At 32.9% G+C, this 25,620-nt stretch overlaps 1 protein-coding gene across 13 annotated transcripts; it reads left to right on the top strand.

Annotated features, from left to right (window-relative positions):
* The first annotated feature begins 14,798 nt into the window (after positions 1-14,798).
* LOC145129278 (uncharacterized) lies at positions 14,799-24,459 on the top strand. 13 transcript variants are annotated; one of them, XM_079063981.1, is made up of 7 exons: positions 14,804-15,114; positions 15,218-15,662; positions 16,060-16,134; positions 16,240-16,422; positions 16,950-16,989; positions 17,322-17,390; positions 20,068-20,479. In XM_079063981.1, the coding sequence occupies exons 4-7, from the start codon at positions 16,300-16,302 to the stop codon at positions 20,190-20,192; spliced, it is 357 nt and encodes a 118-aa protein (XP_078920107.1). In that variant the 5' UTR covers positions 14,804-15,114; positions 15,218-15,662; positions 16,060-16,134; positions 16,240-16,299; the 3' UTR covers positions 20,193-20,479. The 13 variants fall into 13 exon arrangements, 10 of the variants coding, with proteins under 10 accessions (XP_078920099.1, XP_078920101.1, XP_078920107.1 ...); XM_079063980.1 differs by having other exon boundaries at positions 14,805-15,114; positions 16,060-16,128; XM_079063978.1 differs by having other exon boundaries at positions 14,807-15,114; positions 15,218-15,322.
* The last annotated feature ends 1,161 nt before the right edge of the window (positions 24,460-25,620 follow it).

Raw genomic sequence — 25,620 nt, 5'->3', positions numbered from 1 at the left:
AATAGGCTCATCTCCCCTCCCCCCCCCCCCCCGGGTGTTCTTCTTCTTCCTCATAAACACAACACCAAACATTGAACCACCGCCACATCCATGAAAAACCGCTATAAATCTCAAGCAGCGCCAATTTGAGGCCCTAGGCGATAGCAAAAATAAGGCCCGTTAAAAAACAAATAATTATAATAAAGTAATTACAATTAATAGTTCAAATCTCAGTAGCTTTTACTAAAACACAAATGAGACCCACAATGAAACTTATATATATATATATATATATATATATATATATATATATATATATATATATATATAAAAGTCTGCGGATAATTTGTTTCGGGAAACTTTCAATGTAATAACACATGACATATTATACATTATTAATCGCAAACACTTCTTTTACACCATATTTGATGTATCAACTTCATCACCTTTGAATTTTTCGTTAGTTTTCACTAACATTTTTATACTGTCATGTGAGATCCCTCTAGACAATGCAACAAAAAATTGGTCATGTAAATATACTAGTTCTAAAAGATAAATACCTACATTTGAATTTGTTTCTCCCTAACATTTGTTGATTTTCATCGCAATTTGAAATGTAGAGGCGACGATTAGTTTTCATTTCGACAGTTTGAAGATTGAGTTTCTTTCAACAACAGTGTTTTTGGTTTAATACATTAAATATGTTTTTTTGTTATAAAGAAAATACGTTTTTTGTAAAAAAAAATATAATATAATTCCGTAAAGTGACCTTGTTACGAAAATATTAACAAAAAACAAACAAATGATTTCCTTAAACTACCTCTTGTGATGCCATATATGGAGAATTTTTCCCAGATATGGGGGCTGGGTTTGCCATGTCAATGAGCTCGAACCCGGGGTGCTCGTTGAAATATTACGAGTAGGCTTCCACTTAATTCGTGTGCCGTTTCCAAAAAAAAATTATTTTAAGATTTAACAAAATTAAATAACGATAAATTGAATTTATACATTTTTTTAACACAATATGTGTATTGAATGGTAAGCATAAATTGATTATACATGATGTAATTGGTGTGGTACCTCTTAAATTTCAAGAAAAAGTCTTAAATCCTCCCTAATAAATAAATATCTTTTGCCACACGTCACATTCTCATTTATTTTGCCACATGTAATTTTGTGGTTATTTTAAATTAATGTTTATTACACATGTCATTTTACGGTTTTTTCATTTTATTAAATTCTAGATACTATTTATATTCAATAATAAATAATATCAATTTCATTAATGAACTTTCCTTCTAATTTCAAAATTATCAAATTAAAGATTCATTAATTTTCTTTATTTATTTATCTAAATTATTTGTTTAAATTTAAAAGAGAAAAAAAACACTTTAATTTTTATAATTCAATATTTTCTCACTTTTCTTATAAATTCATACTTTTCAAATGTTTAGAATTTTATATTTAGTTTTTTTTATAAATAAACTCATGTAATACATGGGTCTCACACCTAGTGCTTTTTATATTATAATATATATATATATATATATATATATATATATATATATATATATATATATATATATATATATATATATATATAGAAGAGCGTTCAATCGAGAACATTTCATATCGCGAGAACATTTGAGAACAAATTTGGACCACACAATTTTTTTAATTAAAATTATAAAATAATATTCATATAAATCAAAAAATAGTTACAAACAATTAAAAAAGTCACTAACTAACACCACTCACCACCCAACCAACACCACCCACCACCACTACCTACCACCCGCCCCCACCACTCATCACTAACCACCACCCATCACTACCCACCACCACCACCACCCACTACCACCACCCACCACCCGCCACCACCATCACCACCCACCACTATCGCCACCCAACCACCACCACCTGCTACCACCACCCACCTCCGCCGTCCATCACCACCACCCACAACCACTACATACCACCCTCCACCACCACCGAAATCCGAGTTATAACGAAGAAGTTATGGCATGTCGAAGTTTTACGGAAAAACCGGCACGGCACGGGGAGACGTAAATAGTGAATTTACAATAGAGGACTTTTTAGCCTTAGTGATCTAAACAAAAGTTGTAGTATACGTTAAACCGAGAGCATGCATAAAAAGAACGCCTAAATCTGACTTCGTATGAGGAAGTTATGAATTTTCTAAGATTTGGCATAGCAATGCACGGCCTGAAACTCGAATTTTAGATCGAGCGGTTTTTGGCCTACGCGACCTAAATGAGATTTGAAGATCTCATTAATAGGAATTCAACGATAAAAAAAAGATGAAAACGTAGTCCGTATGAAAGAGTTACGAATTTTTCGCGGTCATTTAACAGTATAATCTCCTCCTACTGTTAAATTTAAGATCGGTCGAGAATTAGCCGACGGAGTCAAATTGAAAGTTGTAGATCTTATTTTTACCTACGCGTGGATATAAAGAACGTCAAAAACGGAGCTCGTATGCGAAAGTTACGGATTTTAGAAGTCGGAAGTGTGATGTGCGAAAATGGGTGACGTGGCACAATCTTGGTCATTGCTTTCTCCCCAAGTCTTGCCACCAGATGGTGACATGTGGCACCAAGTTCAGCCATATTTTACCTTATAAATAGAACCTCTCTCACCCTCATTTTCTTCACACCTTTCCCATTCTTTCTTATCTCTACACTCTCTCTAAACCTCCCAAAAACTCCCCTAGCGCTAAAAGAAAGCCCCGGAGCGCTCGACGGCTCCGAGAAGAAGAGCTTTCGGCTCGGAAGTTCTGCCCCTGCAGAGCACGGCTTCTAGTCAACCCCCCTCGTAGGTAAGATACGTCTACCTAATTTTTAATATAGCTTTTATTTAAATATAGTAACGTTATTAGGACCTTATAATAATTATTTGAGTTATTATTATGGGTTATATAAGTGTCGTTATAATAACTTTTTAACCACTCGCGGTACGAGGAATCCGGTTTGAAGGGCCGCATGGGTTGTTGGATTTCAGAAGTGTTATATGTCAAAATGATTCTGCCCTCCGGTGTTTTATGTCTGGCCCGTGTCTGTACATAGTGGTTGGAAAATATTGTTTAAACGCTTATATAATAATAATAATAATAATAATAATAATAATAATAAGACTAATAATTAGTCACGGTAAATATTAGACTAAAATCTATTGGTAATAATACTAGGTTTTGTCGAAGGAAATTATTTTAAAGTAAACGGAGCGCTGTCCGAGTACCGAGTCACCACCTTATCAAGTGAGTGCATAGTTACTTTCATCTTACACATAGATATGAAGTATTTTATATAAATTACGTGTTATGTGTGTATACTGTCTGAATACTTGTTGTCTATGCTGGATGAACGTTTTTATACATCTTTTAAATGATTTAAACTGTATATGTATTTTATATCTACAAATATGTTGGGTAAACATGGGTGTATGAACGATGAGAGATGAAAGATGATATGAGTGAACATAGGCAGCTATAGACTTAGTGCCTAATAAATAACATCGGCAGCTATGGACTTAGTGCCAATTGAATAAACGCCGGTAGCTATTGACTTAGTACCTGATAGATAAACGCTGGTAGCTATGGACTTAGTACCTGTTAGATAAACGTTGGTAGCTATGGACTTAGTACATATTAGATACACACTGGTAGCTATGGATTTAGTACCCGATGAATGAACTTTAGCAGCTATGGAATTAGTGATTTACGAACGAGCATTGGCAGCTATGGACTTAGTGCCTGTCTTATAAACCCTGGAAGCAAGGGAATTCGGAATGAACGAATGCAGGATAGATGACTCTTAGGGTAGACCCTTAAGAATAAGGAAGATAATGGGGATGGGTAATTGGGTTGATTGTTTGATGTTTAAACATAATAATTATATTATTGTAGGTTGAAAACCCTATGTACTCACCAGGTTTCCCAACCTGACCCACTCAAGCTTATTTGTATCACAGGTGTCGATATGAAGTTACATTACACTGAGAGATTAAGGGGATATAAATCACTAGTGATAATGAATGTAAGTTTTGTTTATGCTTATGTTTCTGTATTGACGATGACATCCCAAATGTTTTAAAATGAATAAAAATACGTTTCTTTGGAAATGCTTTGATAACGTATTTATCATATTTTTCTGAGAACAAATTCTGCAACACTTTTATTTAAAATGTTACTCTGATTTTCAAACAAAGCATAAACAAAATCGGTCTTTTCTGACCGTGAAAATGGGGATGTCACAACCACCACCACCAATCACCACCACCATCACCACCCACCACCATTACCACCCAACCACCACCACCCGCCACCACCACCCACCTCCACGACCCATCACCACCAGCACCCACAACCACTCACCACCCACCAAAACCACCACCCATCACTATCACCACCACTCGTAACCACCCACCCTCCACCACTACCCATCACCACACACCAACACTACCAATCCCCATCATCACCACTCGTCGCCACCACCCCTACCCTCACCTACAAAAACCACCACCCGTCACCACTAACCCCCACCATCCACCACCACCACCAAACATCACCACACGCCACCACTACCCACCGCCACCACCCACCCATCAACAACACCACCCACCAACCAAACAACCATCATACACCAACCACCACCCACCACCCCTACCACCCTTCATCACCACTACCACCTACTTCCCTTCACAAACCACCACCACCCAACCAGTTATCACCCATGACCACCGTCACCTACCACCCACCACCACCACCACTCATCACCCATCACCACCACCCACCCCACCTCCACCACCACCACCACTATACATCCCCATCTCCACCACCAGCACCACCCACTACTACAACCACCACCTATCACAACTAGCATTTTAGCTAGGAAATTCTATTCTCATGTAAACATTCATCTAGTGTAATGACTTGTACTCTAAATGAATATCATACTCTATGCTCACTCAATATATTTCTTATAGTCAATAAGGTGTTGAAAACCCTAGAAATCCCAGTTCCAGTCTAATATGAGTTAAGGTTCTCTTATTGGGCCTAATGGACCAATAAACTTTCAACTTGACTATCTTTGGTCTAGAAACCCTAATTGGGCTCTAATTAGACCCACACTTGTAAAACTTTAGCATATTGGGCCATGTGGGCCTAAGATGATCCTTTTTATTTCTAATGGGCCGTAAACCCCTTCATTGGGCTTCATTGGGCCGAGACCCTTAATAAGGGCCCAATGAGCCGAAAAAAATATTAAACTTCGTAAATTCGAACAAGACTAATAATGGGCCAAATCAATTCATCCTCATCTCTCTTAAGCCCAAATTTTTGGCCCATTACCCATTATCCATTAAGCTTATTAGACAAAAAAAAGGAAAATGAGGAAATTTGTACATTGGACACCTCATGTTTGCATGGTGGTCTTCCATGCAAACATCACCTCACCATATCTCTCTCTCTTCTCTTATTAATCTCAGCCAAAACCCCCACCATATCACCTCCATTTTTCATTCAAACACCTTCAAAACTCTCTCAAAAGAACTCCTTCTTCCTCTAAATTTCGAGATTTGTGGGTATTCTCAATAGATTTTTCACCAATATCATCATCTTTGGTAAGTTTTCTCTTGGATCTATAGTTTAGCTTCTTGATTTCTTCAAAAATCTCTTCTTAAACCATAACATTTCATGAATTATACATCTTTGCTTCATAGAGTTTGAAAATCCTTCAAGGAGCTTGCTAAAGTCGAGATCTTCACTTCATTCTTCATTAAAACCGAATCCAAACCTCAAAGTGAGTTCATACCCCCTATTTTTGGTTTTTACTAAGTTTTGGGGGAGAATACAAGTTGCTTTGTGTAGATCTATGTGTATATGCTTGAATATGTGTGTTTTTCATGACTTATTTGGTGATTATGTGTTATTTACTTCATAAATCTAAAAATATGTTAAGAATATGAAGTTTATCACTTGGATCTACATGAAAACCTTGAGAAAAGTATGTGTTATCACATATAATACATGTAAACTTGTAGATCTGGGATTTATACACTTAAAATAGCAAAAACAAGTGTTGTGTACAAACATGGATAACTTAAACTCAAAAATCAGCCCTTTATAGAAAAGTTTTGGTCCAATCTCGAACTGTTTTTACCACCTTAATGGTAATATTTTTCAAAACTGTTTTACATGCAAAAATTTCAGGTTTATACCTTTAAAATGACTACTCTCACGTTTTGATACGATTTTTCTACAATTTTCGGCGAATTTTACAAAACTGCCTATCATATTTGAAATAATCTCGGACCAGCCTGTGAAGGTGAGCAATTTCACACTGGATAGAGGCCACTAAAAATTATGAGAAAAATTTGTGAACATAGTAGACAGAATTTTCAAACTTCAAGAGTTTACGGATCCAAATTTCGACTCACGATGATTTTTCTACAAATTTTCCAACAACCGGGTCAGAAAAGTCAAAAACCAGAAAAATGTGTATTTTTACAAAAATCAAGCCAAAAATGATATTTTGACAGAAATTGGTTAAAAATGTTATTTTTACCAAAAACTAGCCATAAATACAAGTTTTGAACAAAAATGGGGACAAAAGTGTTATTTTTACTAAGATTGGGCCTTAATTGTAAATTTTTGGCTTATTGGGCCAAGAATGTCATTTTTTTACAAAAAGTGGGCTTTTTATACTATTTTGGTAAATAATTTGGCTAATACTAGCAATAAAATAACAAACGGACTAATTTTGTCATTCGTATAATATCGGGCCTTAGTGGCCCATTAATATGCTTGATAGGTCCTGAATACTATTTATTTGTTTATTGGGCCTCACTGACCCATTAACATGCGCGGCGGACCTTGGATACTATTTGCGTGCTATTTGCGTCTATAAATACTTTACATGTGAAATGGGCCTTAGTTGTCCTTTTACATATATTTTAGCCCATGTTATATAATCTCATTTCTTCCGGGCCTGAAAATGACTTACATGTTCAGTGAGACTCAGTGGTCCGCAGACATGGTTAATTGGGACCGGAATGAGTTTATATGTTTCTCTTCGCGTAAAATTCGATTAAGGATCTAGTGAGACTTGTCCGTTGACACCTATTGAGTGTACGATCGTAGCCTGTAGTTATAATCAGAGTCTCTTGGAGGGAGAGCGGGGTTTTCTGTATAAATCTATACGGGGATGACACCCCACACCTGAGTTGTTCGCTACAGTTAGACTACATCAGTCTAGGGTGACGACAACCTTATTCTATTTTTCCATCGGCGTTCACAAACGCCAAGACAGGCGAAATTGTCATTATTTAGTATGGTTATGACGGCTCACTTAGAGGAATTAACGTTATGAAGTTTGTGGAAGACCATTCTTTTTTCTCTTGGATTACTCGGAAACTTACTCACACTGGTACTCAACCTCGGGGTTGGTACGACAACTTTCTCTTTTCTTCTTTTACAGGCAACATCGGGTTGTCTGGGGGCATTTTATTTACATTCTCTTCATTCACTTTTGGCATTCTATAAATCAATAACACACATGCATTTATACAAGATCGGACACAAACATACTAAACTGTTTTAAGAAAATACAGGATTTTCTTGTGATTACAAAGTTATACAAATCATTTTCTCAAACATGCTTATGAACTCACCAACATTTTTATGTTGACCTTTTTAAATTAACTTGTATTCTCAGGAAACCGTTGAAGCAAGTTGGGACAAGCAAACTATTGGATGTTTTGTTATATTTCTATTTCAGCAGACTTTAATTATTTTGGCATGTAATATTCAAATACAATACTCGATGTAAACAATGAATGTTGTTATATTACATGTGTGATGATGATGATGTTATGTTTCAATTATATACTCTGTGATGATACTACAACAATGGAGTTACGCTCAAGCCCCGGGACGTTTTCGCCGTCTGGTTCGGGGGTGTGACACCACCACCATATGTGATTAAATTCATATAATCATATAAATAATATGTGATTATATGTATTTAGTCACATAAATTACATGTGATTAAATACATATAATCACATATGATTATATGTATCAAATCACATATGATTTATATAGACAAGATTCGTTTTCATATTCTTCAGTCGATAATTTTTCTCATGTATTTAATCATACCTGATTATATAATATTTAATCACATGTGATTAATGTGAACAAAGATTTGTTATTGTGTTTTTGATTCACTAGTTTTTCTTGTGTATATAATCACATGTGATTATATGTATCGAATCACATATGATTATACGTATCAAATCATATATGATTTATATGTTATTAAATACATATAATCACATGTGATTAAATACACGTGAAAAACTAGTGAATCGAGAACGCAAAAATGAATATTGTCCACGTAAATCATATATGATTAGATACATATAATTACACGTGATTATATGTATTTAATAAAATATTATTTACGTGGGTCGTATTTATTTTCGTGTTTTCGATTTAATAATTGGCATCATGTATTAAATCACATGTGATTATATGTATATAATCACATATGATTCACATGGACAATATTTGTTTACACGTGTTGATTCAATAGTTGTCCTTGTGTATTTAATCACATGTGATTTTATTTATTTAATCGCATATGATTCGTATGGAAAATATTTATTCTTGCGTCGATTCAATAATTGTTCTAATATACTTAATCACACATGATTAATATGGACAAAAACAACTATTAAATCGAGAACGCGAAAACGAATTTTATGCACATAAATCATATATGATTAAATACATATAATAACATTAGATTAAATACACGAGAAAAAATATTCAATCGAGAACACAAAAATGAATTATGTCCATATAAAGTTGACGAAGAACAATTACCCACCACCACCACCCACTACCACCACCACCCCCACCAACATTACCCACCACCACCACCCACCAACCAGCACCACCACTACCCACCACCTATCTCCACCACCACCCACCTCCTACTACCTATAACTACCACCACCATGTGTGTTTAATGCATATAATCACATAAATCATATATGATTATATGTATTTAATCACATAAATCACATGTGATTAAATACATATAATCATATTTGATTATACGTATCTGTTCACATACGATTTATATAGACAAGTTTCATTTTCATGTTTTAGATTAAAAAAAAATTCTCTTGTATTTAATCACATGTGATTATATGTATTTAATCAGATACGATTAATATGGACAAAAAACAACTTTTGAATCTAGAATACAAAAACAATTCTTGTATATATAAATCACATGTCATTAAATAAACGGAAACAAATATTGAATTGAGAAAGACAAAATGTATCTTGTCCATAAAATTATTTATGATTAGATACGTTATACATATAATCACATGTGATTAAATACAACAACTATGAATCCAGAACGCGAAAATGAAACTTGTCCACATTAATCACATATGATTTATGTAGACAATATTCATTTTTGTATTGATTTAATAATTTTTCTCATGTATTTAATCACATATGATTATATGTATTTAATCACATATGAATAATGTGGACAATGAAAAAACTTTGTCCATATAAAGCATGTGTGTTTAGATACATGTAATCATATGTGATTAAATGTATTTAATCACCTATGATTAAAGTTGCTAAAAAATGATTATTGAACCAAGAACGCGAAAATGAATCTTGTCTAGTTAAATCATAAGTGATTAGGTACATATAATCACATATGATTATATATATATATATATATATATATATATATATATATATATATCCTATCACATATGATTTGTATGGATAATATTCATTTTTTGCGTTTTCGATTCAATAATTTTTCTCGTGTATTTAATCACATGCGATTATAAGTATTTAATCACATGTGATTAATATGGACAAAGATTTGTTTTCACGTTCTTGATTCAACACTTGCTAGCATGTATATAACTACATGTGATTATATATTTATTTCATCACATATGATTTATATGGACAAAATTCGTTTTTGTGGATATAAATCTAATATGATTAGATACATATAATCACATGTGATTAAATACAAGAAAAATAAAATTGAATCGAGAAAGCAAAAATGAATCTTGTCCAAATAAATCATATCTGATTAGATACATATAATCACATGTGATTACATGTATTTAATCATATATGATTTATGTGGAAATTATTCATTTTTCTCGTTTTCAATTCAATAGTTGGTCTCTTTGTAACATCCCGACTACCAGGTATGAAATTTTAAGGATTTTGTACATCACATGACACCTACTCGACGAGTTGGAGGCCCCAACTCGTCGTGTAGAAACTAATAAGGCCGCGTGGATTATGGAACCTACTCGACGAGTTAAGGCTGCGCATGAAAACCCTAATTTTTAGGGTTTGCACCCTATTAAAAGGACCTTAAGTCCCCTCACCAGCCTCCCTTACCACCTTATTATCCAGAGAGAAACCCTAGCTGTGCTTTATTACTTTATTGAGTGTGTGTGAGCTTTGAAGAGTAAATCTTATGTTCTTTTGGAGGAAACTAGAAGCTTGAAGAGGTTGGATTGCATTGAAGGCCTTAGATCCGGGAGCTTCACTGTTTTTGCAACCATTTGGAGGTAAAAAGTTACCATCTTGATCACTAATTTGTTAGATCTCTCCATTAGAGAGTTTATGGTCATTTCTAGCTTATTCTTGAGTCATTCTTGGTTTTGAGCATGCCTTGAAGCTAGGACTTCAGATCTGAGCATCTTAGGGCCTCCTTGGACTTAAAGTTGCCAACTTTTCTAAGTTTTGGCCCTCCTTCATGCTCTAAAACCCATAATAAGCTTCATATGAGTGTTTTAATCCCTTTGATGCCTTGTATGCACGTAAAGTTAGCAACTTTATGTGGTATCTTAGCCCTAAGGGGCTAGATCTGTAGTTTGGGGCCTTGGATTCGACTGGAAAGGGCTGAATACGTTAAGACAGGAAAACTCGACGAGTCGCTTAGCCAACTCGACGAGTTGGTGAGGGTTTTCCCGCTTTATGGATGATGAAGAGCTCGATGAGTTACTCTGGTGACTTGACGAGTTGTATCGAGCTTTTCTAGGTTTTCTGAACACTGAAGGACTCGACGAGTTGCTAGATGCACGACGATTTGAGGTCAACATGGACTATTGACCTTGACTGTTGACTTTGACTTGGACTAAGGTTGACCAAGTTTGACCTTTGAGGGTATTTTGGTCATTTGGGATTTTAATGGAATTAGTCATATGGTGGTTACAGGCAGTTGAGTTTGGATTCGATTTTATCGGTTCAGCACTACTTGTAAGGTGAGTTTCCTCACTAAGCTAACAGGTTCAAAGGCACCAAGGTCGGCCCTTTTTGGATTGTATCCTGGTTATAGGATGATGTTATGTTTAGTGAACTGTTAGATCTGTATCATGGTTATAGGATGACGCTATGTTTAGTGATATGTTAGATCGGTATCCTGGTATATAGGATGATGCTATGATTAGTGATTTGTAGATCTGTTTGACTGTCTGTACATGCTAGCTAGCGTATGATATTTATGTGTTGATTGTATGATTGCGGGTGAGTTGAGGCGGTCCTGCTTTGTGCTTTAGGCCAACAGACCCAGGGCGGCCCGGATAGACTGAAGGCCATCGGGGCGTACCACTCAGGTCGAAGGCCCGGAGAACGGTCCAGACAGGCTGAAGGCCCGGTAGGGCGGACCAAACATGCTGAAGGTTCTGAGAGTGGGCCAGATAGACCGAAGGACCGGTGAGGGCGGTCCAGTCATCTTGAAGACTCTGAGAGTGGGTCAGATAGACTGAAGGCCCGGTGAGGGCGGTCCAGTCATACTGAAGACTCTATATGCATGCTGTTTGTTATGATATTGTTTTGGTTTTATGGCGTTGGTATTTTGGGGAACTCACTAAGCTTCGGGCTTACAGTTGATTCTCTTTAGGATGGTCGGAAACAACTCCCTTTGGGGAATAAGGAGTTGATTTTGTTTCAGGTACTTCAGATGATCGTGGGAAGGCGAAGGCTTGATCGTGCACCTCCTCACATTTTTTACTTTGATTTCTGGGATTCTCTGATATGAAACTATTTTGAAAACATTTTGTAATAACTATCGGTTTTTGGATGTTTGGAAAAGTTTTAAATTTGCATGAATTTTATAGATGTTACACTCTTTTGTCTTTAATCACATGTGATCATATGTATTTAATCACATATTATTTAAATAGACAAAATTCGTTGTTGTGTTCTCGATTTAAAAAAAAAATTCTCATGTGTTTAATCACATATGATTGTATATATTTAATCACATATGATTAATGAGGACATGATTCATTTTGGTGTTCTATGATTCAATAATTTTTCTTATGTATTTACTCAAATGTGATTTATGTGGACATGATTTGTTTTCATGTTCTCGATTCAATAATTTTTTCTCATTTATTTAATCATATGTGATTTCATATATTAACCACAAACCTTATTTACATAATAAACGAATTTCTCAGCTTAACCATAACCCTAAGCTTTGCAGGCTTATTTAACTGATTAATCTCCTTATTTACATAATCGGTTCATAAATTTTCTTATCATGGAAAATAATACCTTATATAACCAATTAATCCATTTATTTACATAATCGGTAATTGTTCTTATCAAGGAAACTAATACGTTTTTATACTTGCAAATTTTTAACTTCGTACGCTGCATATTCATATTAGACTAATATATATATATATATATATATATATATATATATATATATATATATATATATATATATATATATATATATATATATATATAATATGTTAGTAATCCTTTAGCACAAACTACACGACTAAAAAAAGCAATAATAAAAATGATTGTGAAATAATCAAAGGAAATATAACTTTTAACTTCAAATTTAATACCATATATTAAACCTAAATAAATCAAATTAAAAATAAAGATCATATACGGTCAAAAATAACAAAAATATATTTAATTAATAAACAATAACCAATAATGATCATTTTAAAAAGTTTGATACAAACTTTAAGTCAATTCTAAACTTAACTAGTAGACTACTTTAAAGCAATTTTGCAATAAATTAAGTGATTTTTGGAGCTTTTCTCCTAGAAACACTAAATCAGTAAATCATATCAATATCGTGTAATATATATATATATATATATATATATATATATATATATATATATATATATATATATATATATATATATATATATATAGTAGGTTATAACGCGTGGAAACCACGGTCGGTATATTTAAAAATTTTATATAGATAAAAAAATAGTAAATGTCAAAAAAAGAAAAAAAACCAAGATATTATCGATAGTAAGTAATTATGAATTAATTTGTTACGAAAATAAACATAATAATGTTATTAGGATATGATTTTATATTTTCAAAATTTGAATTGAATTTGATTTGTTACCAAAAAGGAAAATAATAAAAATAATAGAAAAATGTCACGTGTCAAAGAAACAATCTAAAAAACTGACACGTGTCATTTTTAGGTCTCAGAGGTAGAGGTAGATTAAAAAGGGATCAAAGTAAGGAATAGTGAACTTCCTAGATTTTTGGCAGAAATGGTCCCTTGATTATGGGTTTGGTTGTAATTCCGACTTGCTTTTTGTCTGGGGCATTTTATACAATTTTGTCGGTTCTTTAAGGACCTAAATTTGCCTCATTGAAAGTGGGTGGTCAGTGGTTGGGTCGATGTGTACGTCAAGTGTGATCCACATTTTATTTTTCTTAGCCTCTTCCTTACACGTGTCCGCCTCATTGTCTGAATCGTGTTCGCCACCGCCCCAAATATCGATAGGTGTCATCGCCTTCTCTTTCAAGGTACCCCCTCATATGCTCTCTGTCTCTGTTATTCTCCCGTCCTTCCTCTAAAATGTGACCGACTCGATCACCATCGTCATCGCTTAATCAGTTGTATCTCCTGCATCAGCAAACCCATTACCTTTTACCTAAATTCCTCAATCGTCCACAACCACCGCATCGATGCATCTCCACTCCTTTCCAGATTGTTTCGACTGTTGGAGATCCAAAGCTTTGTCGTTAACAGCACCGCTCTAAAATCTCTCACACCCTAACAGCCATTACTGCTCCATCCACTGCTTATCCTCACCATCGTAGATCACAATCTCTGCCTTTTCTTGATTATGCTCTACATTTCTTATTGGATCTTACATTTCTTTTGGTTTCCTGTGGCAGGTTCTATGTTTATCTCAGAAACCAACACTCTTTATCGGATCTACGATCCGTCGACCAATTATGTCCAGGTTAAATGCATCAAACCTTAGACTGCTACTCTCTATTTGTCGTTTTAATTTATAATTTGCTAATTTATTGATGGATTTCTGTTTTACGCCTTGTTCCCGAGTATTTTTGCAAATTCATTAAAAGAAAAAGGAAAGGGAAGGAAAATTTTGACAGAAAGAAAGGGAGATGAAGGAAAATATTCATTATTCTGTGTTCCCGAGTTCGAAGGAAATGAAAGAAAAATTTTAATTTTCGTGTTCCCGAGTTAGTAGGAAAAAGAAAATAAAACTTAAAATTTTCCTTCCCCTCACTTTCTTCCCAAATCCGTTCAATTTGGGAGGAAAATTTGGTTCCAAAATCCTTTCCCTCCCCTTATTTTCTTTCCATTAATGAAACTCGAGAACACGGTTTTCCTTCGACACCCCTCACTTTCCCTCCGTATCCTCTCATTTCTCTCGTTAAGTAGAACTCGGAACAAGGCTTGGGGTTTTCACAAAACGTGGGTGGCTAAAAAGAGGTCAATATCATAAATTATCTTTTCAGTAATAAAAACGGCATATTCGATTGGTCCTGCAAGAAGCAGCTCGCTCTCCTCTTATCCCTGTTTGAACATCCCCATCGGCACCATCGGAGAAGAAGATGTCAAAATATTCCTATTCCACCTGACTTTGAAGCAAAGAAAATCGACAGTTTGAAACATGTTCTCCCCCATTCTACAATCGTCTGACTTGCAGGTTTGATTCTACAATCATCCATCCTCTGTGTTTGATTCTGCAATTTGGGACAACATTGAAAAAGAAAAGCCCTTGGCAAAGGTTTGTGCAATTGATTTCGTTACAGTTTTCTGAACTCTTTTTATTTATGGTTTTTATATTCACAGTTGATAAATCGATTTATCCATTTTGATCGGTGTCACAGTGGCCCTTCTTCTTCCACGGATGTGGGTACCTGAAGGTTATCTGGCTTCTCTGTACCTCTATATGAACAGTTGTACATCGCAACAAAAACATCGCCACCTACCTGGTATTCGATGATATGAATGCGTCTCTTATTCTATTTTCTTATCATCGCTTTACCTTTATTTGATGATTTCACAACCATATTTTGTATTAGTTTATTGGATGGATACATTGTTGTTCTAAATAGGGCGAAGATAGCTGGAGGATTTAAGATCCATGACAATAATGAAGTACAACAGCAGGAGTACAAAGGATACTGTCGTTAAAGCAAAAATGCAATCTTTAGTGATTTTTTTACTTAAGGATAGGAAAAAGACAGCTTAACTAGGAAAAATGATAGTGACTGCTAGATAAAAAGAAAGAGGGACAAAGGTATTCAACTTTCATCACATGGCAACTGTCAGGTAGGTTAGAATCAGGTTCTTTTTGATGTATATTGGCTATTGAATGGTGTTTAAGGAAGATTCCAATTTACCCGATGCACCCTAGATGCTTAATCTTATTGTATAAATCCTTATGGAATGACATCATAGTTCTTATTTTATTATATAATTTAATGACACTCCTTGATTCATATAGTTATGCACTTTCTGAAATTGTTTTCCTTTTGTTAAAATTTTGTGTCTTTCGCATTGGATCTGTGACTCTTTTCTTATGTGGAACACTAATAATCGCAGGCTGTTCCTTCACTTTAAACTTTCCCTGCTTACTTTCATTTTGTTGTGGTGCTGCTAAGAATTGCGTATTTTCTATACTTTTGTGTAATTATGTTTGATATTTCACCTTATTTTGGCATCAAAGGAATACTAAAATCAGAAGGAGCTTTCGTGACTTGCTGCCAAAGCTCAAAAACCCAATATCACATCGAGGGTAAAGGTCACATTCTTTTCTTTTCCATTAAGCAATTTCTTAAATCTGGCATTGGTATGATTCATTTATGCAAAAATTGAATTGAGGATCTGAAATTTGATCATTTTGTAGAGTATTTTGTCTGGTCAATTTATGGTCAACGCTGGAGCCGATGCATGAGTTACTACAGAAATGGTGATTATAAATACTACAATCGAATTCAATTTCCACAATTGGGGAACATTCTTTGGAATTCATGTATCATCAACACCATTCGAGCTCGCATACACAGAGTTAACCCTGGCCTTAGGAACCGTAAGTCTCAAACTAATCCACCAAAATCTTTCAGTACTTGATCTCGATTTCACACGATCATCATTACTTTGATCTAAACTGAAATGGGTATTCTTAATATGAGTTGAACTTGCCATGGGTATCACTAATGTGGTCTAATCCGAAAACTAGCAATAAAGTATTTTTCAATATCACTTCTAGAAAGAAGGGTAACATGGTCATTTTCTCATTTTTTTTTTGTCTGTACAATTACACAATTACAGGGTATATCTAATTAAAGTTATTTTCGCCTAGAAAATAGTTAAGTGAGAAGAGGATTTCATATAAACCCAAAACTTTCTGTATAAAAAATCTGATTTCAGCAAAGAAACAACATAAAAATTATGCTTTCTGCATAAAAAATTCTGAATTCAGCAAAGAAATATCATAAAGTTCTCATTTCATGAAAGATACACTGTGAGGGCATGATTTGTTAACTTTAGGAATAGTATATATATTTTCAAATCGTTTTCATGTTGCTTTATGGCTTTGTACATGTCTTTACAAAGTTATCATGCATAGAAGGCTGGAAGTGGCATTCTTTACAAGGTAAGTTCCATTGTTTATGAAAATAAATTCATTGAATGGTTGAAGTTTAAATATTGACATTCCTATGACTTTTGTTCTGCAAAAGCTACAATCTTTAATACTTAATCCTTGCAATTTTGATGTTGTTTTAAAACATGTGAAATGAATATTCTAATAATTGTGGTATTTCAACAGTTTGTTAGTGTTTCCATAACACATGGTATGCTTTGATGGCAACCAGTTTAATTAGTTCAATACTAACTTTTTAAAAATTTGTTTTTCATTTATTTATTAGAATGTGGTTATTCTCTTTTATACAAAAAGGGGGTTAATTAAGTTAATTTGCTTTGTAGGTTGGGGGATAGAGACAAGTATATGGTCATTTACGGATCTTTCATTGATATTTTACTACTATATTAAATGTGAGTTGTTTATCCCTTTAGTTTTTTTATCAAACAATTAGTAGTTTTATATCACTTTTCACAAACGGTGTAGCATTTATTTAGTATTGGTATTTTTTGCTTAAATTTTTTATCATGTGAGGGGACTCGATGTTCATTTATTTGAGGTATAATATATGTCATATGTCATATATATATTTTTTGTTTTTTTGTGATTTTTGTATTTTAATCTACATTTTTATATATCACAGTTTAGTATGATTTTTTTATGGAAATATGTCACTATTTTAGTCAAGTAAATTTAAACATTTACTCGACCACTCTTCTGTTATTTCTTTAATTGAAGTTAACAAAAAACATTTTTTTTTATGGGAGAGATTGGTAATGTAGGTAACAGTACCACTTTCTATTCATAATGTACAACTACATCAAAATTTTAATCCATTATGATCCATCACTTGCAACTATAACACCAGATACCAAAAACGATCACATCTGTTTAGATCCATCCCCGCGGGGCTCCTCATCTGGTTTATATTAAAAGAGAAATATGACTTTTTTTCTTTTGGCTTCGTTTTATATTTACTTATTTATTTTTTTCATTTGTCTTTTCCACCCGTCCATTTTACCTTTTCAGTTCATTATAATCAAGAAAATGACCTTTTTTTATTTACTGACAATCGTCTTTTTCACTTTCTCACTTCACTATAACCAAGAATATAAGAGAACTTATTAGTCTATTTTATTACCAACAAAAGAAAAAGACTAGAGATAATAAGTACCACCATAAAAGAGAGAGTGAAATGGAGAGCTGAGGATGAAGAAGCAACAGTCGGTCGTCGGAGAGAAGAAAATGACGTAGGGGATGAGCTGAACTATTGAATCCACAAAGATTTAGTGACAGTGATGACCTGCAACACAATCATAAAAAGACAATTCTCGCCGATTAACCTCTTCCTCCTCCACCAACACGCTGAAGGTCATCGGAAGCTCCTAGAGCTTATTGTTGATGAGTACCACGAAGCCTAAATAAGATTGACTAAGAACGAAGGCGGCGGCGATGACCGAAGAAACCAGGTCCGATGGCCGGTGAAATGACGATGACTCCGTGATTTCCGGTAAGAGCTTAAACCTTATAGCTTCGATGGCGGCGATGGTTTTCTGCTTCAGATCTGGTAGAAAGTAGCTCTAGTGGTTAGTGAAACGATAATGAAAAAGCTTTTTGGTTGGAAAGAGAGTTGGAGCGAGTTGGTTCGGGGAAAGGAGAGATGGAGAGAAGTTGTTTTCGACGATAAGAGGAGTAGAGGCGGACGAGCAGATTTGGAGAGTGAAAAGACGTTTTTTCGATCGTTCCGGCGTTCTGGTGGTTCGAGCGTTTTCCGACGGCGATCCGGCGGTTCCGACGATTGTCCGGTGGTTTCAATGATGGTCTAGAGAAGAAGAAAGTGACGGTATATTGTTGGAGAGGGTGGGGTAGGTGGTATATAATATTTTTTATTTGTTTAGTAATAAATTATAAAACAATAATAAATAACGAAATTTGTAATAGATCTTTAAATTTCCAACATTTAAAACTTGTGGGTGAGAATTGTTCTCAATTGTTCTCAATATAATAAATGTTCTCATTTGAATATATATATATATATATATATATATATATAGAGGTTCATTTGAGACCACCTATATTTTGTGAGATATGGGAACCAAATTTGAGCCTTTGATCAAAACTGATCTTGTGGCTCATAAGAAAACGTGATTAACACTAATTAATCTAAAAAAATAGTTAATTAAGGGTAGATTAATCATTAGGTTAAATTTTAGATCATCAGATCTGTTATCTTCACATTATCACAAAACCCAGCTGCTTAGATTCTTTCTACCAATTCATACTAATCGATCAACATTCCTTAATCTTCGATTCATGCTAATCAATCTTCTATTTGCTTTTATTTGAGTGATTGTGGTTTATGTTCATCTATCGACATCAACAATTCATTACAAGATTTTTATCGATTTTAGCTCTGTGATCATCGATTTCATCCAAGGTAGAAGTTCAAGTGTTCAGTCGATTTCTGCTAATCTTCATCTTCAACAATTGTTAACGATCTTTCAAGCTGTGTTTTTTACTCTACATCATGATTTTATCAATTGATCAAGGTTTGAGTTTTCTTCCCCTGAGTTTTCATCACTTTCAGATCAATGATTTTTAGCTATTCATCAACATTGATAATCAATCATCAACTGATATCGATGTCCATCATATTGATGCTTCGAGTTTACTCTCAAATCAGGTGTTTTATCAATTTAACTTCATCTTAAATCTATTATCATTTCAAGTATTTGATTTCAGCCATCGATTATCAATTTCAAGCTTTTGGTTTTTTCTGTGCATTCGAGCACATATTAAATGAAGATAAGCAAGCAAAAACAACGTATCTTTGTGTTATTTTGTGCTCATTCTATAAAATCAATGAGGTATGTATATAACTATTATTGTTCTTGAGCCAATTCTCTTACATTATACGTGCACTCCACCTGTTTGATGAAAGTCCTGAATGAATAAAGAGTCTGATGTAGAGTCTAATATATCACTCCTTCCTTCCCACCCTTAAACTTTGTTGCTATTTAATGATATTGACCCTAAATTCCAAGCTGATTTTTCTTAAATTAGTGATGATTGGTGTACTTCGTTTTTCAGTGGTTGAAGGACATACAACTATCATCTATGCAAATGTTCAGTGTATATGTTGGAAGAAGCGTATCATCCCTATCTTGCCACCATTAATTAATGATGAGAACTTCAAGATTCAAGAAGCATATTGACATGTTGGTTTCAATGGTTCTTGGTCCATGCTAAGAAGTTGATGGATGATGAGGTCTTAGTTCATCTTTAGAATCGAAATCTGTAATGAGGATGTTGGTTTAATTTACTCCCTGCACTCTCTTTATTTCTTTCTTGATGAAATTGTTCTCTACATTTGTGCAACTTTAAACAGTGTTATTGCAGCAGATATATATCCTAATACCCATCAAACCCCTTTCATCCCTCTCACAGTGTAAAGTGGTACATATAATTATTAAATTAGCTAAATCTTTCATGTCTTCTATCATTACAACTTTTTAGGTAAGTCTTGAATGGAACTGTAGAGAATGTGACTCGATAATAATTTCTTGTAGTGTCTCATTCAATGTAGTGGGATGTTGTAAATTTGCTTATATTTTTTTTGTTTGGTTTCAAGTGATGTATTTGAGGTAATTGAATAAAACGATAACACTATATTCTAAGTTTTTACTTTTACATTGGTATTTACAAATAAACTGTGCATTATTTTAATTTTCTTACATATATATTGCTATATTCTAGTTTGATATTTGATGTTCATATAATCATTTAGTGTTACATTCTATTTAGAATGTTCTACATATACAAACATCGTATAGCATTATTCTATAAGAATATTAAGTTGTAACTTGAATATAGACAACCTAATTAAATTATTATGTTAGAATGGTATGTATATTCAGAATATTAAATATAACATTAGAATCTTATGTAATATAAGTTCATTTTATATGTTATAACACAATTTAGAATATTACACTTTAATATTATAATATTCCATACAATTTCATAATATTACGTATCAATTAACAACATATTAGTAAATACTGTAACCTTGTGATATATTTTTTATAATACAAACTTGAAATTTGGTTTTTAATCTATGAGGTTTTTAAAATACGTTTCAACTTCCAGAGAAAAGTTTGATATTTATCCTAAAAGTATTCATTTCATTTTATAAACTTATATGTTTCTCACTCGTTTAAAAAGTTTATTAGTCTAGGTTCCTACATATTATTTGGTTTCCTACACACTTGAAGGGAATGATGGTCTGAATTAGAATATTTCATATTATAATATAATATTACATCATATTACAATCTTTCAGATTATTACACATTAACATTATAAACATTTCTTTTCTATAAATCAATTTTTTTCTATAGACTATTCTATATATTCCTATAACACTATAAGTTGTAAATTCAGAATATTACATAATATTTCATATAATATTAGAATCTTACATAATGTAAGTTAATTGTACACATTACAACATAATTTTAAAGGGCAAACATCTTTTGTATGATGATTGCAGTATAATCTTATATAATCTTACATAATTTTTGCATTGAAGTATATATGAATAGTCTTATGTATGATAATTAGAGTATAATGTTTTGTTACCAAATTATTATAATACAATATTATACATGTAAGAATATTATATTGGTATATATATGCAACATCTTTTATTATTCTAATAGAATAATGATGCCTTTAACATTATTCTATTAGAATATTCTAAATTTTTTTTGTTTACTATAGAATACTCTACCATGACCATTAAGAAGTGATCATAATACCAACTATTCATTAAGCATTAATCACCTACCATATCAAGTTTCTTACATAATACTAGACAACATTTTTTTGTATAATTTGTTCAAAATAAGATAGATATTACAAAAGGAATTGTTGTTTAGTCACCATAACCACGTTTAAGTAATTCCAAACTTCTATCAAATCCTATTTATTACCCTTTTCTCGACTAGAAAAAAATGTAGTTGAAAATATGTCTCTAAACTTCCTTATCATCTCCTTCGTTCTATTGTCTTCAGAGAATTTCGATAGACAATGCAAAATAATATCTTCCATATTATCCTTTTAAGTTGAGACATTGTTGAAAATTGTTTCATACTTTTCTTCATACTCCTGGGAAAAAAAAGACATTAGAATATTTTTCTTATATTAAGTTAGGACATAATTAAAATATATTCTAAAGCATAATTAGATAATATATTCTACTTAGAATATACCTCAATACGTGTGTCCTGATTCTCATTCTCCTGATTCTCATTCTTGTCACGTTCTAAATTTGAACTTTGTTCAATTAGATTTCCAACCCCAAATCCACCGGCTTCAATCTCAAAAGATTGTCTTTCCTTCAACTTATCTGATGTCCACATCGTAACTAATGGTGTTTTACGTTCTATTTTTTGGAGCTTGCATTCAATTTCATCACAGTAAATTAGCTGCATTATTTCAACATCATATTAGATATCCATTTTTAAGAAAAAATAAGTATATGAAAAAACATACCAACAACAACAACATCGGGCCTCTGTAATAACACTTGGGGTTGTCTGGACGCCATCTCCCTTTTGAATTTTTCACACAGTACAACAAATACGCACACCAATCGATTTTAGAAATGTCATCTACTTCAACAAGTGCTCTAACTGGAACTAAGTTGTTTGTCCCCGTAGGAATGGATTCTGCAAACGTATTAACAAATAAAGCTATGAAACCCAGCTTGAAATTCATATCCACTTGTTCGGATTTTTGAATAATCTTCTTGTAGTTTGTTGCATTTGCCTTTCCACCTTCAAGCTCCTTCATCCATCCATCAAACACTTGATGATCTTCGCTAACCATGTCCAAGTCAAATAAGCTTTTTCCAGTTTTGGGTAAACCAAACACTTTATGAATTTTTTCCTTTGTGATCTTTATTCTTTTTCCTTTAATCAGAATACTGTTTGTGCCTTCATCATAATGCTCAAGCACAAAATGGCAAAGTTTTAAGGGAATACTCTTAATGTTGATCTTCAAAAATGCTTTAAATCTCATCCGTTTTACCCAATCTTTTTGTTCTGATGTCAAAGAACTTACAACATCTGTCATCAATCCAGGTGTCGATCTAGTGTTTATTGAAGGCAACTCCTTCAATATATCTTTCACAGTCTTTTGCTATTTGACGGTTTTTTGCTTCTTTATTGCTGCACGATTGTCCCCACTATTCATCTTCCTTTTTGCTTCTTTAATCTTTGTCACTCCTTTAACATATTTTCTATCACCAATTCTCTTTTTTACATAGATTTCTTCATCAGATTCATCATATAATTCATTACATCAATCATAAATGTTAGTAACACCACAAAAATCCAAAAATCCTATATCATCTAATTACAAAGTAATATTCCAAAAGAATATTATACATATACACTTATTATATCAGAATATTGTATGGATCAAATGGGTGTTTTTATGTGCTGAACGAAAAAGAATGAAAAATTTCATTCCTGCCCCTCCGTGTCTTGATCTAATACCAAAGTTCCATTAATTTACAAAAATGTCACTGCCTATTTTATGGTTTAATCTAAATTAATATAAGCCTTTGATTATTGAAGATGAGTGGTCAAGATTTGGTCTCCCCGTCTCATAAAATCTAGTGGTCTCACATGAACCTAACCCTATATAGAAAAACATTAATAGAATATATAATATTTTATTATAATACATAGAATAACAGAAACAAATGAGATAAATATTTTATTAGAATACATAGAATACACAATATATCATTTATTCTTTTATATTTTATTATAATACATAGAATATTTTATTATAATACATAGAATAACATAAACAATTGAGATTAATATTTAAAAATATTCTATTAGAATAAGATTAATAGAATGTAGAAAAATATTAATTGAATATAGAATATTTTATTATAATACATAGAATAACAGAAACAAATGAGATAAATATTTTATTAGAATAGAATAACTGATGATGTACCTTTTTTCTTTTTCTTTTGAAGTTGTAGCTGTTGATTCATCGATAGACTTCGATGATTTTCTTTTTTGAACCAACCATTTGTCTGTTGAAGTTTCCACTTCATTACTTCTACCCGTTGTCATCATTTTTATTTTTGATTTTGTCATTCTTGTTATAATATTAGCTGCATGAAAATAATTAATGTTAGTACAAACAGTTGCATAATATTAGAATTATAAACTATAAAGTCAAAGATTGAGCTTAAAAGTGTAGCAGTTTAAAAGTATTTTCTTCATTCTTTAATTGATCATCATTTTCCTTCATATGTTATATGTTCTGTTTAGAAAAATAAAAAATCTAATCATAATACTTATACCAGGGAATTGTCACCTAATTTCATCTTTCAACAAGGTACCGGTCAAACGATTCTAAAAATCTCTCAAACCAGCCATTTTTGAAACAGGGGTAAAATCTTCAATACTTTGCAATGCATTTGCACAAGGTCCTTACTCCTGCTAGTTTGATTACTACCGATTTTGCAGATTAATGTAATGTTATTTTCTACATTTTCGCTTGCTTCTTGAAGGTATGGTATATCTTGCATCTTATTTCATTTCGTTTCACCTATTTCACTTTATGATCCTATTAATGGGTATTTGCCTAACCCTAATCACTAACAGTATGTAGATTTGGAGAATGGAGCAACAATAGAAGATCAATTGTCGAAGCAACATCCTTGTTATCAAACGAGAACAATGATATATAATGATAATTAACAGAACTATTGAAAATACCTGGAATTTCTTGAGAAGTTTTGGTAATAATGTCATTTAGATGATCTGATGGTGTAGATTCTGAAGCACGTGTTGATGTATCCATTTTCTTTGATAGAAATATTCGATAAGAATCAAAGTAAGTAAGTTTAGGGTTTTATCGAGGGATTAAAGTGCAGAACTCCACAAATGAAATCGATCCAAAGAGAAATCGAAGATGACGAGTTCAAAATCACAAGAAGTTAGTGTTCTAGTTGATTATCGAGGGTTTTTGTGTAACAATCGGAAGATGAATTTCAGGAAGCAGAACGATGATTGAGATTTGGATCAAATGGGTTTTAGTGTTCGTATCTAGGATTTTTAGGAAGAATACTGGGTGTTTTTGTGTGCTGAACGAAAAAGAATGCAAAATTTCATTTCTGCCCCTCCGTGTCTTGATCTAATCCCAAAGTTCCATTAATTTACAAAAATGCCACCGCCTATTTTATGGTTTAATCTAAATTAATATCAGCCTTTGATTATTCAAGATGAGTGGTCAAGATTTGGTCTCCCCGTCTCACAAAATCTAGTGGTCTCACATGAACCTAACCCTATATATATATATATATATATATATATATATATATATATATATATATATATATATATATATATATATATATATATAGGGGAGCATTCAATCGAGAACATTTCTTATCGCGAGAACATTTGAGAACAAATTTTGACCACACAATTTTTTTAATTAAAATTATAAAATAATATTCATATAAATCAAAAAATAGTAACAATTTAAAAATCCACTAATACCACTCACCACCCACCAACTATCACTACCCACCACCACCCGCCGCCA

This window comes from Lactuca virosa, chromosome 8, assembly GCF_052849685.1.
Source record: "Lactuca virosa cultivar CGN04683 chromosome 8, Lactuca_virosa_CGN04683_v6, whole genome shotgun sequence".
Classification (NCBI taxonomy): Eukaryota; Viridiplantae; Streptophyta; class Magnoliopsida; order Asterales; family Asteraceae; genus Lactuca; species Lactuca virosa.
The sequence above is the reverse complement of the archived record's forward strand: the minus strand, read 5'-3'. Positions and strand labels throughout refer to the sequence as shown.

Bases quoted from the DNA above. Each gene is read 5' to 3' on its own strand.
- LOC145129278 (XM_079063973.1), top strand. From the start codon at position 15,238: ATGTGGGTACCTGAAGGTTATCTGGCTTCTCTGTACCTCTATATGAAC. The intron at 16,135-16,239 runs GTCACATTCTTT...ATCATTTTGTAG, and splicing joins ATATCACATCGAGGGTAAAG to AGTATTTTGTCTGGTCAATT. The intron at 17,391-20,067 runs GTGAGTTGTTTA...TTCGTTTTTCAG, and splicing joins ATTTTACTACTATATTAAAT to TGGTTGAAGGACATACAACT.